The sequence below is a fragment of the Colias philodice genome, chromosome 10, assembly GCF_061535455.1.
Source record: "Colias philodice isolate Cphi_HAF_F1 chromosome 10, ilColPhil1 Martin Lab GWU primary, whole genome shotgun sequence".
In the NCBI taxonomy this organism is placed as follows: Eukaryota; Metazoa; Arthropoda; class Insecta; order Lepidoptera; family Pieridae; genus Colias; species Colias philodice.
This window is the reverse complement of record NC_143095.1, coordinates 3,812,354-3,829,605: the sequence shown is the minus strand read 5'-3', so window position 1 is coordinate 3,829,605 and position 17,252 is coordinate 3,812,354. Positions and strand designations below refer to the sequence as shown.

General features: G+C 31.2%; 1 protein-coding gene across 1 annotated transcript; it reads left to right on the top strand.

The window, feature by feature from the left end:
• The first annotated feature begins 1,519 nt into the window (after positions 1 to 1,519).
• Positions 1,520 to 16,054, top strand: LOC149485113 (cytochrome b5-related protein-like). Its single transcript, XM_089699858.1, has 7 exons — positions 1,520 to 1,706; positions 3,162 to 3,381; positions 9,741 to 10,150; positions 10,384 to 10,572; positions 10,760 to 10,984; positions 15,074 to 15,425; positions 15,690 to 16,054. The coding sequence occupies exons 2-6, from the start codon at positions 3,166 to 3,168 to the stop codon at positions 15,366 to 15,368; spliced, it is 1,335 nt and encodes a 444-aa protein (XP_089555984.1). The 5' UTR covers positions 1,520 to 1,706; positions 3,162 to 3,165; the 3' UTR covers positions 15,369 to 15,425; positions 15,690 to 16,054.
• The last annotated feature ends 1,198 nt before the right edge of the window (positions 16,055 to 17,252 follow it).

Below are 17,252 nucleotides of genomic sequence, written 5' to 3'. Positions count from 1 at the left end.
TGCACGTACAAAGTCGTGGGCGGAAGCTAGTTATATACTTAAACCTTCCTCTTGAATCACTCTATCTATTAAAAAAACCGCATCAAAATCCGTTGCGTAGTTTTAAAGATTTAAGCATACATAGGGACATAGGGACAGAGAAAACGACTTTGTTTTATACTATGTAGTGATTCTTAAATGCGTTACAATATACAATAAGCTTCCGCGCCAGATGCATCGATAAGCTGAAGGATCCTCTAGTCAGATTTTATATTCATTCTTTTATGTCCGTAGTAAGCCTTTATATCTTTTGGATACTTCTTCTTCAAGAGATAGCGTCAAATTTCAAAAAAATATCACCGCTTTCCAGGTAGATATATTTCTAAGAACGGTAAAACTAAAGCCTTCTAATTATATACATAAATTGATTCATATGCATTATCTATAAAGGCTTTGTTAAAGGCAAACATGTTTAGTCCCGACACTTATTTCCTGATTTACTCCATACAACAATTAACAAAAGTACCTACTACTTTTGTTAATTGTTATTCTATGAAAAGCTAAATAATGTAATTATGAAATTAAAAAACGAGCGTGTGCGGTGTCAGAAGTGAAACTTCTTTGGCAAGATTCAAATATACCAAAATCGTCGCCTTACGCCATAACGAGACGGTATTGCCATGACGCGACCTTGAAATTTTACTCTCAACGTGCTTAAAGAAGTTTAACTTAAAAAAATGGTAAATGAGAACTTCAATGATGGTTTTTTTACATGTAAGAGTAACATGATCCGATATCTACTACAGTGTAAGCCTTACAGTAAGGTAACCGCCTAAGTATTTTTCATTTTTTGTTTAAAAGAACATTTATTTTTTGTTGAACAACGAAAGAGAGGTACAATTGGCCTTGTGACTCCTAAGCAAATGTAAACCAGCTTATGAGATCAAATTTACAAACACCTATATTATTGTAGAGCCAAAAAACCGCAAATTTAATACGAATTGAACTTATTTTTAAAATGACTTTAAGAAATAGACCTGAAGGTTCTTATCCGTATTTTCATACAATTTGAATCCAGTTTTAATTTCAACACCGATTTAATGACAATTATTTACTCTAATAATTGTATCAAGTACTCTTTAATAACATAATGCTTTCATCGCCAAATAAAATACCTAGTAACCACTCCATGTGCATGTTACAGCGCAAGGTGCATTTTTAGAATTTATAAACTTGCACAATTAGGTGAACTAACGTTTTATTGACACCTGAAAAAATAACGCACACAAGACTTAATTGCATGAACAATTGAATATTAAAATATTATCTAATAATTATCAATATGGTATGTATTACGATAACAACATACACATAATTACAGGTTAACGTCATTTTATGAATAAAAGTAGAAATTCATTAAAGCATGAATCGATTGTAACGTGAATACAAGCGCAACAAAATGGTAATATTGTGTTATTATTCAAAATAAATTAAACTACCACGTATAGGACGTTGCCAATGAAACTCCAAAATGAACCGTTTTAATCGCAAGCGCAGCCAGTCACGGCCAATCAGCTTCGCGTGACGGCCGGCCTTACCGAGTCGCGATTAGATATTTTTTGTATTATTTGATTATCTAATTTTAACGTTACAGCACAATATAACATTAGTGCGTAAATGGAAAAAGGAAACGAATAAGAACGTAGTGAATATAAAAAAATAAATTGGTAAGTACCTATGATACGATTAGCTTTATTTTTTTTTTAATTCCTAACTTGCTTGTAAACAAAAATATATACAATTCATTGACCGCTCGTATGTTGAATGTACATACGGTTACAGTACCTACGGACTGTATTTTTTTTGTTTAGGTACAATTTATAAAAGATATTATCTAAACAATAGATAAAATTATATAAAATGGCATTAATCTGTGAATTAATTAACCTAATTGATTACTAATCGGGTTTTTTTCCTATGTTATTGTCATTAACGTTTTTATAAATAGAGTAGTTCTGCGATTCTTTAGCATTTCTACGTTTTTTGTATAATTTTATAATGAATTCACTTTTTAAACACTCCCTATAGATATTAAAATGAATCCAAATAATCTTTGTTTATTATTGTCAACTGGTAACCGTGAACCCTGCAACTTCTACAAATCTTCCGTATAAAATCTAGGTAAAAATTTTAACATCGTAAATTTTTTTATTGACGATAAAAATTTCATATTTCATTTTTCATAGTTATTATCTAAATAAATGATATTATTATTGTAGTGGTAAGTGTTATTGTGTAAGTGTTAATCATATAAATCATAGAGTAGACATAGGTATCCGAAAACTGATTTTCGATACACATCCAGTTTCTTTTAGATGAAATTCAGTATATAATAAGTAGATAAAAGTATATATTTTGTAGCTACTATTATAATGGCAAACACATTTTAGATGTTCACAAGGCCAGTCAGAGTTAGTTTTTGTTAGTTTGTTAAAATTAAGTTATAATTTAATACCTATGATTTAATTTAGCTTTTTTGGTGTTAATTAATTTAAAGTGCATACCTATTAGCATTTAATTAAAGACCCAACTAAGATGTTGAACATAGAACAATTGAAGGACAATTTTTTATGATATCAGTCTATAAAAAATTGTACTTGAATTTTTCTAAAAACTTCAAAATCCTTTAAATTATTGTGTAATTAAAATATTTTTATTCCCGACATCTACGTATTATTTTTTCCTTTATTATTTGCCTCATATTATATCGTTTTAAGCACTCTCTAAGCCAAGGTCTTACGAGCTTACGAATATTGTGTTACAGTTTTATTATTTTTCACTCTTATTTCCAAATCATGGTCTTTCCAAAAATATATTTTTCATTGCTAAAAATTATATACTCGTCCCGGCTACGTAGGGGTAGTCAAAACTTTTTTTGGCAAAAATTGCACTCTATCAGCAACTCAATTTTGTTAAAATCGGTTCAATAGTAGAGTCCGTAGCGGACAAACAACGATACACATAAATTAAAATATTCATAAATTATAGATATCTTTCAAGTTTATTAAAACTGCACACAATGAGCACAATGTGCTTAATTTTATTAAAATCGGTTCAGAAGTAGAGTACATAGCAGACAAACAATATTATAGGTAATTTCATACTTTAATACTATATTTCAGAACCATGGCACCAAACAGTGACCGGCAGCAGATTAGTTTTCCAAATCTTCCATATCCATTATTACGTGATGAGGAGCCAAAATCAGGGCAAGGATGGTTAGCAGCCAAACGAATACAAGATGGTGCTGAAGGTCTCTGGAGAATACATGATAGTCTTTACGATTTGACAGACTTTATTTCTTCACACCCAGGCGGACCGCAATGGCTTGAATGTACTAAGGTAAGAAAAATACTCAAAGTAATCCACATTAATTGTTAAATGTTAGTGCATATTTCATTATGTAGTGCTTTATATTATATTGATTTATTTATTTAGGGCCGATTTTTCAATGCTTGGATAAAACTTATTCGTCGAATCCTATTAATATTATAAAGGCGAAAGTTTGTATGGATGTATGGATGTTTGTTACTCTTTCACGTAAAAACTACTGAACCGATTACAATGAAATTTAGCACACATATAGAAGGTAACTTGGATTAACATATAGGGTAGGTTTTATCCCGGAAATCCCACGGGAACGGGAACTATGCGGGTTTTTCTTTGAAAACGCGGGCGAAGCCGCGGGCGGAAATCTAGTAATGTATAAAACTACCATTTTAAAAATGTATTCTAATTGCCCGTATTTGACAGTTTACGTGACATTTTAATATTATCGTGTAATACTTTATTGGACGGATAAGTTTTATCCAAGCATTGAAAAATCGGCCCATAGTGTCAGAAGATGCTTTGCTTTTTTTAAATAAGTATGGGGAACTCGAGAAGTTCATCATCTGATTTTGATAAGAATATAATTTTCAAATTTAAAGGAATGCTCTGCTATGGTAGAGAAGTTGGTAGAGCAGATAGCGTTTTTGTAATAGGTTGATTTTTAGGGCTCAATAGACCAGAACTCTTTACAAAAACTATCACGAATTATAGAATTTTAATTCTGCATATTAACGAAACAAAAATTGTTCTATGCTCTGCTACAAAACACAGATAGACGAAAAAAACTTTTTATTGGAATATACTAAAGTTAAAAGTACAAAACCATCGCAATTTTAATCCAAAGTTATGCCTGTACCAGAAGTTAGCCTTACTCTATTAAATATTATCTTAATTAAAATTTCCTCTCTGTCATATACCTATCTCCGTTATGTAGATTTTTAAGTACATTTATTACATTTCCTTAGAATATAAACATAAAAGTGAGCATAAAAATCCTTTTTACAGCAGAAAAGTATGTAAATTCTCTCTTGGTTGCTTAATTACTGAAATGAAAACATACTTCTTGATATGTTTTTTCGAATAGACGTATATCTTACGTCTAATAACAAAAACATGCTTGGATTACAGCAATTCATAGGAAGGTAAAAACAAATTAAAACAGTATCATTAACTTATGGTCATTAAGTAAACAATGGAACATAGCTATAATTTTTTCAGCTATACAGACTTAAGGGGCCCTGCTCCGAAATGTATGTTTCTAAATCATGGTTTTTGGATAGAAATCATCATATTTAAAATCCTAAAAAAATATATAGCACAGATAAACGTTTGATCTAGTGACTTTTTTGGATAAAAACACAATATTAAACATTTGACTCGATCAAAAAAAAATCAGAAGTAACATCGATTTTAAAAGCATAATCAGTTTTATGAGAATTAGGGGAACGCTATGTTTATGAAAATTTGACATTTCATTTACTAATCAGGTTTTACAGGGAAGTTTTTGGATAGATTTTTAATTTAGCCCTTATTTTTTTCTATATAAAATATAATACGTAAAATGCGACTCGCGCGCACCACGTCAGTGCAGCCAGAGTCCAGCCGGACGTTATCGAGGGAGGACCTGTGCTAGTTTTGCTCCCGACCACGTTGCAGTCGCCGTTCGCGTATTAGAACCGAGCGGCGAGTAAAACGGCGAGCATGTCACGGTATAAATAAATCAGTAGTTTGATTTTGTTAGTTATCCTAGGATTATTGTTGTAAATATAAATTAACTTCTTATTCTATACTATTAAACGAACAATATGTGTGGAAATTTTCGATGGGCCCTGGGTGAAAGTACTAGAAATACTGGAGATAGCAAATTTCCTTTATTTTTAAAAAGAAATAGAACTGCATTCAAAGATTTTCAAAAATTTAGAATACACTAACTTACTTATTACATACTTATATTCAATTATTATTTTGCCTTTTTTATTTGTTTTACTTTAAATTATTATTACCAATATTTTCAGAAGAAAATAAATTAATGTATCCAGAACGAGAGTTTCATTTTAAACTTTAAATGTATGTATAAAATAGACCAAAAAATTTTTACGAGAAATTAACAATAAATTATCTTTTATATTGTTTCTATCGATTTGAATAATAAAATAAAATTTGAAAAAGGAATGTTTCTTTTCAGAAAAATTTGCTATCCCTAGTATTTCAAGTACTTTCCATTCAGGGCACATCGAAAATTTCCACACTGTATATATACAAACAAATATACAGGGTGTCCCAAAAAGTAGTGATGAACGGAAGCTGGGAGGTAGAGGACCAAGAGGGCTATCCGAATCACCCCCATGTGTGTTATGCGATTTTTCGTATTTTCGGAGTTATTACATTTTTTTCAATTTTTCATCTATCGCCGAGTACGATGAGATTTTTATTTATGGTGACGTGAATTATTGCGCTAGATGCTTGTTTTTTTTTGTGTGCTAAGCTGAAAGATAGGCCAATTCAGTATGGTAACATTTACTATCGTTAGATCTTCGAATGGAATAAAAAAAAGAATTAAATGCCAAGAAAGATAAAATTACCCAGTATGTTCATAACTTCAAGGGCCCATAAAAAAATAAAATCACATAAAAAAGGTTTTCCATTTGGCTTTTAAAAACTTGCTCTATCGATCAGGTAGCCACCATAAAAATTTCATTTTATTATTCTGAAGGCTTCAATCGAAAAATTGAAATCTAAATGTGGTAAGTGCAAAATTTTTATTAACATGATGATCATTAAAACCAATAAATAGGTGTTTAATTACCAGAATTTTTTTAAATAGCCCCGCTGTTGCTCAGTGCAAGTGCGACATCACCGTAAAAAGTTGTCTTTTAATTGTCTGAATGCTTTTTTATCATTTTTAATGGTTTCTTCTGCTACTATGAATTTCCGGGTTATTTTGTCCAAATTGGGGCATTCTCTCAAGTAGCCGAGGTCTTTTTAGTATCCCCATTGAAAAAAAATCAATGGGGTTTATTCGAGGGACCGTGGAGGCCAGGCTTTAAAGCAGGCGTCACCGGCGCATGCGCAGGCTGCAACGACCAATCCATCTTTCAGGGTATTTTTGCCCTTTAGCCTGGCCTCCACGGTCTCCGGACATAAACCCTATTGAATTTTTTCCGTGGGGATACTACAAAGACGAGAGACTGCCACAATTTGGACGAAATAACCCGGAAATTCATAGTAGCAGAAGAAACCATTAAAAATGATAAAAGAGCATTCAGACATTAAAAAGACAACTTTTTACGGTGATGTCGCACTTGCATTGAGCAACAGCGGGGCTATTTAAAAAAAATTCATTTTTAAACACCTATTTATTGGTTTTAATAATCATCATGTTAATAAAAATTTTGCACTTACCACATTTAGATTTCAATTTTTCGATTGAAGCCTTCAGAATAATAAAATGAAATTTTTAGGGTAGCTACCTGATCGATAGAGCAAGTTTTTAAAAGCCAAATGGAAAACCTTTTTTATGTGATTTTATTTTTTTATGGGCCCTTGAAGTTATGAACATACTGGGTAATTTTATCTTTCATAGCATTTAATTCTTTTTTTTATTCCATTCGAAGATCTAACGATAGTAAATGTTACCATACTGAATTGGCCTATCTTTCAGCTTAGCACACAAAAAAAAACAAGCATCTAGCGCAATAATTCACGTCACCATAAATAAAAATCTCATCGTACTCGGCGATAGATGAAAAATTGAAAAAAAATGTAATAACTCCGAAAATACGAAAAATCGCATAACACACATGGGGGTGATTCGGATAGCCCTCTAAGTCCTCTACCTCCCAGCTTCAGTATATCACTACTTTTTGGGACACCCTGTATAAATATGCAAATATTGCTCGTTTAATGGTATAGGATAAGTAGTAAATTTATATATCAACAACATTCCTACGATAGCAAATAAAATCGAACTACTGATTTATTTATACTGTGGCATAATCACCCGCCTTCATAGGTCACCGGAGTTCATGCCGCGCCGGCTCCTGCGCAACGCGGGCGCGAGCCATCTCAGTGCCTAAAATGCCTAAACTTTCAGTACAAAGGGCTCTTAATAATAGTGCAGTATTCATTAGGTACATCTTATGTTTTTCTTTACTTACTAAAGATACATACATACAAACATACGTACATATTATCAACATAAAATTCCGGTTTGAAATTACAAAAAATTACATAGAAATAGCAATTTAGATACAAGTCTTATTTCTTGTTATTGCACAAACAAAATTATTTGTTTTTTTTTTCATTTATTTACTTATATCTTATTTCACAAACTTAATCTGTAGAATTTATGCTCCAAATATCATAATATAATATCCATAATATGTTGAAAATCATACGATTTTATCATTTGTAAATAATAAATAATAATAAAACAGATATACTTTTTTTAATATCCCAATGGTTACAAACTATGTAAAAACGTACGTACGTACGTAAGACATTTATTCAAAACAAAACTATATTGGATGTGTGCTTGCTTATTTGCATAAAGTTTGAACTGAGCCTCCAACAATATCGCCTTCCTCTTCAATGCGTTTTCAGAAGTCGACTGTTTATGTTTTAATTCATGCAAACTTGGGATCAATATTAGGGAAGGAACAGGTCCCCTTAATACAGGTTATACCTAGTAAGGGGGCCTGAACCCCAATCCAATATGTCAAACTTATGTATGAATTCAAATAAAGATTTTATTTATTTTTTTATTTATTTATTTTATCTCCTCATATTGCTTCTTTGGACACAAGTACTTTAAGTTTTTAACCGACTTCAAAAAAAGGTTCTCAATTAGGACGGTATATTTTTTTGTCCAAATTGATATTATCATACGTTTCCACTTCAGTATTTTCCAAATTGCGTATTTTGCTCACGTCATAAGAGTTACGACGGTACGTTATTTATAATTAAATAGTAATTACTTTGATTGATGTCTGTTTCGGAAACTTAAAATGATTAAAAAAAAATACTAGTAAAATATTTTTCTGAGAGTAGAGCAACTAAAGTTACGGTCTACAATATTTTTTAGGTTTAAGTTGTTTTCCTATTTTCTTCAATTAAGTCCTCATTGAAATATATAAATATTTATTTACGTTAAGATATCGTCATTTATCTTATTTTTAAATCTTAAAAAAGTACACAAAAATTGTCAGGATATGTTCTCCAATAAATGCCATGACATTTCATGATAAAAAAACTGAAGAAAACGATTTTTTGTTCATAAAATTATAAAAAGACATTTTATATTGTGCAAGCTATTTACCTACGTACGTTATTGTTACATGTGAAAACACACGGACAACGTTTCACGTTATAAAGATATTAATAAAAATATACAATTGAAATTGCCTACAGATTATTTACCGTAATACAGCACCCGTATATAGTATATTCCCGATATTTTCCTTTCTTAACCTATTCACCGTCTTATAACATTAATTATTGTGAACCTGTCACAAAGCTAATAACGAAATAATCAAAACCGAGATCAAGACTATCTCATTCCGAATTATACAACTTTAAAATAAATAGCATAATAGACAAAGTTTTGATTTCAATCTACAACTTTGACTATCACTTTGTGTAGTTATAATGCTGCAAAATTTAGAACAACGCTCTACAGCTCAAAATGTAGGTTAAATTGCACTATATATTTTGAGTTGTATGTTCTACAAATTAAGGCATATATTTGCTATTAAATTAAACTTTAAGATAGGCCAATAAATGGGGTGAAAAATGAATAAGAACTTTACAGAATATAGGGAAAGACGTAGCCTTTTATTGCACGACTCGCTGATTTTGGAAAGAAAGTAGCATTGAATTGATTAAATGAATTTGAATAGTATAATGGTAGCCCGCCTTTAAAAATTTGATTTCAATGAGTTAAATAAGTATTCTTTTTTATTTTACCTTCAAAGTTACAAGCCAAAGGATAAAAATCGAAATTGTATATTTTTTCGAAAGCGTCAGTTAAAAAATAATAATTTGGTAAGGAATATTTTTATTATCTAATTTCAAGAATTTCGATAAGAAATCAAGTAAAATAATAAAGGTTTATATTGTATACTATTTTGTAAAAACAACCGTCTAATTCGTTAAAGTACCTAATAAGAGAGGACATGTGGATACGAAAGTTATGCCTTAAATTGTGACGCAGATGCTCAAAACTCAAAGCCCAGTAAATTAACGCGATGTTTTGCGAGAGTATTCTAATTTCTGATCCTCTTCCGGAATAGTACTTCAAATGCTATTTTCATGTTAATGAAATAACATCTTTGCACTTACAATAATTATAATTTATACGAATCTCCTTTCAGGGCACAGACATAACGGAACAATTCGAGACACACCACATAAACAGCGTCGCCGCTGAAATCCTTCCTAAATACTTTATTCGCAAGACCTCTGCGCCTAGGAACTCCCCATTTACGTTCAACGAAGACGGTTTTTATAGAACATTGAAAATGAAAATAGCTGCAAAGCTCAAAGATGTACCAAAGGACGCTAGGAAAAAGAGTGACTTTGTTAGCGACGTTCTATTTGTTTTATTGTTAATTGGAAGTCCTTTGTGTTGCTGGGCTTGGACACAGCATTTGTTATTGGGCGCTCTGTCAACGGGTGTTCTTGGTTATTTGCTGAGCGCCCTAACAATCTGCGCACATAATTACTTCCATAGATCTGATAGCTGGAGGATGTATCTATTCAACGTCAGCGGGTTTTCTTATGCGTGAGTATATTATTAACTGAAACAATTAAAAAAAATATTAGATAGATTTAAAACTTTCCCGATTTTAACGAACATTATACCTATTGTACCTACTAATGACAGTGACCTACGAATTTAGGTCATAATTTAAGAATACGCAAAAAGCAAGTTTGATTTACGAATCATTCTGTTGATAGAGTTTACATAAAATATCTAATAAATTTATATAAATAATTAAATACTGTTTTTTTTAGAGACTGGAGAATAACCCACGCGATGTCACATCATCTGCATACAAACACAGCGCAAGATATCGAGCTAAGTCTCGTAGAACCCTTCCTTCAATTCCTGCCAAACCCAAATAAACCAATTTGGGCCCAAATGGCTGCGTTTTATTATCCGATCGTATTTGCTTTCACTTCATTGGCCGTTCTGCTAAAAGAGTATGTATATTTTATCTTAAATTATCCTTTAAGTTGTTAAATAAAATGTAAAGAGAATTTTTTACTAGCGAAGTATTAACACTTTTATTGTATACATTAAAGATAATTGCTGAATAATCTTTGAACACGGATAGTGAGTTAAAAGTACATAATTATGTTGTTTTTATAATAAAACATTGTTTTACAGCGTTGTGTTAGGCGTTGCCGGTCATCAAGGTATGAAATTTTCATGGACAAATATAATTCCAATTATATTACCCGTATGGATGTGGATTGGTAGTGGCTTGTTCCTTCCATGGGTGATCGTTATTTGGATTGCCACAGTGATGATCAGCAGTGAAATCTTCATGGTCTTCGGCTTGACCGCTGGTCACCATGCTCATAGTAACTTCTTTGAAGGCGATGTACCTAGGTAAGAAATAACAAAAAATATTTGAATATTTTTGAAGTGAAACTTCTTTATCGGGGTTGGAAAAAAAATTAGTGTAACATTTCGTTACGCGTGACATTTTTCCGTTACGCGCCATCTTTTTCTTATCCCTACCACGCGTGATTCGACGACGTATTTCTGTAAAGTTGCATATAGTAAATTATTTTTTGAAAAATAAGGTATTAAAGAAGATTCACTTCTTACGTGTGTACACTATAGTACACGCACACATTTTTTTATGTAGAGAGACTGATAAATTTAAAAGATAGAGTCTGTTCAAATAGTTACATTATTTGAGAGCTATGAAAATTTACAAACCAGGTGGTTAATGTATATTTGCATCGTTAGTATAATTGAATCGATGATAGTAGAATAAGAATCTATATTAGGTATTTATTGTTAAAAATAAAGAAAAATTTCAAGTTTGATTTAAATATGGTGTAGATTTCATACTATTGTAATTTACTGCCGCTGAGTCGTTAACCTCAGCACTTTAAAATTAGGTATAAGGTTATGTACCATGATGATTTTGTGTTCACATTGTTTTGTATAGTTTTTGTAAAAATATCATTTTCATGTAATGATAATGAATGTAAAAAAGGTAATGAATAAGAACTTGACGATTACTTCACAAGCGAATGCGCAAAAATCTAAACTAAATAAACTTTAATGACTCGCTTTTTTATAAGATCTAAAAGGATTGATTAACGTATATCTGAAATGTTTTTATATAGTTATAAAAATAATAGATTTGATATCCAAAACAGAATAAATCACATTTATTCACTTCATCTTTTTCTCGTTCCTTCGTTTAATTTATGTGTGGCAATTATTATATCACTAGATTTCCGCCCGCGGCTTCGCCCGCGTTTTCAAAGGAAAACCCGCATAGTTCCCGTTCCCGTGGGATTTCCGGGATAAAACCTATCCTATGTGTTATTCTGATGTATAAGCTATATTGTGGTAAAGTTTCATTCAAATCCATTCAGTAGTTTTTACGTGAAAGAGTAACAAACATCCATACATCCATACAAACTTTCGCCTTTACAATAGTATTGTGATTGTGATTCTGGCTAAAAATAAAAAAATAAACTTAACTATAGCTAAAGAGTAGGTATGGAAGATTAGGTATGAGTGCAATTTATGAATGCACAAATAATAATTAAATACAGGTTAATTTACTTTTGGCGTATAGTATTTTAATGACGATTGCAAGTAATTTTTTTTATGTATTGATATTTAAATTGAGGAAATTCCTTAACATTTAAAATCTATAAACATAGTAAAACAATGTCTATAAATTAACTAGGTAGGTATGTATTCGCAATTCGAAGCATTTTGAAAACTGTGATTTATTATTATTTATACAAATCATATCAACAGAAAAGGAAAAGTAGAGAAATATAAATACCTTGGGCTGTTCTTAATCAAACCGGAAAACATAAAGAGCTCAAATCAAATTATTTTAATATTTATCAGACAATAAACATACAATTTCAAGAATTGTGCACTTCTCATCGAATTAATGCTGTTTTTGTCATACTTTGTTCAAAAATGTGATAATTAAATTAGTATTGTATTGTTACAAAGTGTTTTTATTGTTGTAAAAATATTTTGAATCAAATTGTTAGACTTAAAATAAAGTTCATGCTTTTCCCATAATAATATACCAACATAATTCAAATATAAATTCTGTCAGAATCGATTCATAATTATATTTAAAGCTTTACTTATTCTCTTTAAATATAAATTTTATGAACTTTTGGAATTTTCAATATAATTCCCGAAATCCACATTTATTTTCATGCAACTGCTGCTAAAAGCGAAATTTAAATTCCAGCTATGAGTTCATTTACTTATTACGCAGAAAATTATAAATAATTTGGCAATTACGAAGGACATTTACAGATCACCAGATTTAAAGAATTATATTTATTTTCCTTGTTATGTTTACAAAACTGAAAATTCATTTTATAATAAAAATAACATAATAATTTGTGATAAAACCTGTTAATTACGGAAATATCCGTGTTAATAAAAACCTTATTAAATATTCACATTGTCGTAGCCTCGACCCTGAGGTCATAATATAATATTATGTTTTTACTCCAAAGCAATGTTGCGACTGTAATTTTAACCGGTTAAATCGGTTTATCGTTTATCCATACTAATTACATATATCATTGTAAATGCGAAAATTTGTATGTGTGTCGTTTCATTTAGCGGAAACTGAGATAGGTGAGATTTACAGATCACCAGATTTCAGCCAGCCAGCCTTAGATATACTAAATTTTTTGATAACGGTTTAAAACAATTAGTTATACTTCAAAGATAAAACAATTATACCGCTTTTGAATTCCCTTATTCATAAGTCTAGGAATAAAATAACTGACATATTATTTAGGACTAAACAGGATGATCTTAAACTAACGTATTGAAAACTCCCAACGGGATTAAGAATAGGGTTTTAGGACGATAATAAGAAATAAGTACAGGCAAACACGCAGGCAGGGTCGCAAAATTCATTCGACGCTCCTTCATTGTCGAAGCCCTACAATTTTTTGTAATTTCAATGGATAAAAATAGCAATTTATTAATATCTTAATTTGGTCCTATTTATCTCAATCAAACTGGTTGAAGCGGCTTAGTTGACATTTATTTTTAAATACATATTATCTATTATTTTTAGTATCGAATTTTACATTTGCATCTTCGTTGTGGAAAATATCCAAAATTCAGTTTAATAAAATACATACATTGAATGATCCGTAGATCAGCAAACCTTCTATAATATGCCATAAGTAGAAATTATTGCCATAAGCTCTTTATTAATATAAAGTTAAGTATAATAAATTTACTTTTAACAAAACTGTAATCATTTTTATCTAACTGGGTATTATTTCCGATACTACGTTGGATTAGACTTCGCAACGTAATCTACCTCTTAATTAGTAAAAGAAGGTCGCCAACTAGCTACTAAATCCTAAACTCAGTCCTTTCAAATTACTAAAGAACTAACTATAAGTTCAATTAAAATAATTAATTTTGTGTGTAAGCTTTGCAGAACTCTCTTTAACGCAGTTTAAATCTCAATACAAGATAACAAATGTAAAGTGGGTCGTGTTTAATATCAGTTTCTATTCACTTTGGTGTCAATGCGTTGCGATTGTGACATGCCGGTTTAATCACTCGTCTTTTGTTGCTCCAGATTTGTTCCTATTGTACAGTTGAATGCAGAACATCGAGCATGCATCAGTTTTAATTCCTTGCTTGGTTTTAAAACGAATAAAACGTTTATAACCCGGAAAATTGGATCAAGTTTTGATATTAAGGCGCACCTTCATGACTGTGGATTTTTTGTGAACAAAAGCAATTTGATTTGAAATATGTGATGACTATGAACAAAATTACAAGTTCTGAATTTGCAATTTGGTCGTTGTTACGTAGGCATAAAACTGAACATTCTTGATGTACTAGTTATTCTTTACTAACGGTTTTTTGACACTTTCGACTAAGTATTGGTATTAGGTATGTCACGTTATGTGGTTCTATTTCGGGTTATTGCACTACTTTCAAATTTGTATAATAACCGTATAGGTACCTAATATTATCTGGAGCAAAATCTTGATGTGTTCCTTTAGGCGGACGATTTGCACAAAGTGTCTAATACAATTATGTGAACATGGATTATCATGCTTGTATTAAATTATGCAAAACTAAAAAGTAGTTTAGCATTCAAATAAACATTTCACTTTTTTCTTACGTATCTTCCATAATATTTCATAATTTATTATCTTTGAACTATTGATTATTACTCGTCATACTTTAAGGGCTGATTTTTCAATGCTTGGATAAAACTTATTCGTCGAATAATGTATAAAACTACCATATTAAAAACGTATTCTAATTGCCCGTATTTGACAGTTTACGTGACATTTTAATATTATTGTGTAATACTTTATTGGACGGATAAGTTTTATCCAAGCATTGAAAAATCGGCCCTAATTGTCATAACTTCTCCACCAAATATTTTAAACACCGTTACCTAATCAATCTGTTGTAAATTTTCAGAGAGGAATACCTGGACTGGGGCATTCATCAGCTCGACACAGTCATCGAAAGGGTAGAATACGCTGGGAACCACTACAAATCCCTAACAAGGTTCGGGGACCATGCCTTGCATCACCTATTTCCAACATTAGACCACGCAGAGCTCAAATATCTTTACCCGACTCTACTTGAACATTGTGAGAAATTCGAAATGCAACTGCGCATGACAAACTTCTACCAAGCCCTCATAAGCCACAGCAAACAATTAATACGAAAACGACCAAACAATTTCGCGAAAAGAAAACTCATTTCATAATAAATTGTAAAGACTGGGCTTACGGCGTATCGTAGGGACTGAGAGAATCATTCCATAAGGCGCGGGACATATACAAGCGGCGCGGCGCGCCGCGGGCGCGCTGCCGGCGTGCATCGGGTGCGCTATTGGCATTTTGTATGAAATAATTTTGGAAAGGCGCAACCTTGGCGCAACCTTGGCACAACCGTGGCGTGCCGTCTCGACGCCTGTCCAAAATTCTTTCATACAAAATGTATAAGTAGGACGTGGTGCAAAACAGATTCAAGAGGTGCGCTTATGGCACGCCTTCGCCCGCGCCGCTTGTGTTTGACCCGCGCCTTACAGTTCTCAATTCTTTAATAAATTATAATATAACATTGGGACTGGATTAGAAATTTAAACGTATATTTTTATGTAGAAAATAAGTTATATGACACTACTTAATTTAAGGTTACAGGCTGTTTTTTTAGAAGTAAGAATCTCTAAGTCATTTATTTTTCAATTTTTTATTCATATTTTTTTAATCAATTTCGGTTATATTAATTTGGTTATAGTATATTTAATTATAATTGTTTTTAGTCTCTATTTGTGAAGTTATTAATTATCGAGTTTATACTCTTTTCTGTAAGACCAAATGACCAATATTTACCTCATTGGATACAATGTAAAATTATGAAGAGATAAATAAAGTTACTTTACACAACATTGCATTTTAATTTTTATTTTCTTGATCCCATATTATCTTTAGACACCCACACTTTGCAGTGATATTAAAAAAAATGTTCTTATATTTAACGAAAATAAAGATTAAAATTAAATAATCGTTAAAACATTGAACGTAAGATTAAGTTGTTGATGATATTTCCTCACTAATGCCTTAAAAAATAGCTTTTCAAGTAAAATAGGTGAGTCTTGAATCTTCGTTGTACACTACGATGTAGACAGTAGAGCCAACCTGTTACACGCTTTTTAAAATGTTTAAGAGAAAACACTCGTACTATACATTACTCACCTTGCATCAGAGTGCTTTAGAAATATTATGTTAATTATAAACACTCTCTGTAACTTTTATACGAGTCTTTGTGTTTGTTGTTTTGTGGGCCTAAGTTCAAAGACCTACCACGCTGTTCTTCTTCTTACACGGGGCATACTAGGTATGTACTGACACAATATTATTAATAGGTATTTTTATTAGATAAATTTAATACACTGCAATGTTAATCTATCTAATATATATTATAAAGGCGAAAGTTTGTAAGGATGTATGGATGTATGGATGTATGGATGTTTGTTACTCTTTCACGTAAAAACTACTGAACCGATTACAATGAAATTTAGCACACATATAGAGGGTAACTTGGATTAACACATAGGATAGTTTTTATCCCGGAAATCCCACGGGAACGGGAACTATGCGGGTTTTCCTTTGCAAACGCGGGCGAAGCCGCGGGCGGAAGTCTAGTTCATAATATATCTAGTATAAAGCAACCTACTTAAGTAATTTAAGCATAATATTTAAGAATAAAACGGTATTAAGTTCAATTAATATACTTAGGTCATTATCACCAATCAAATAGGTATTAAAATTCGTTAGTTTGCAATCTTATTTAGGTGGTATACAATAACGTGACCCGAGGGATATACCTACTTGCAATTTATTTTTAAATTGACTTAACTATAAAAAAAATAACGGATATAAATAACCCGGATTAAATTCTATGAAAGAGAAAAATACAAACACTTCAGCAATAAAATTTATCATTTAAAAATTAAAACTCATGCCTACTAGATATCATGACCCAGATTATCTAGGCTAGTTCTAGGTACACAAATTACCGGGAAATCAATTTAAAAATAGTCATGCGATTAAAACATTATTAATTAATAGACATTAATTTTATGCTA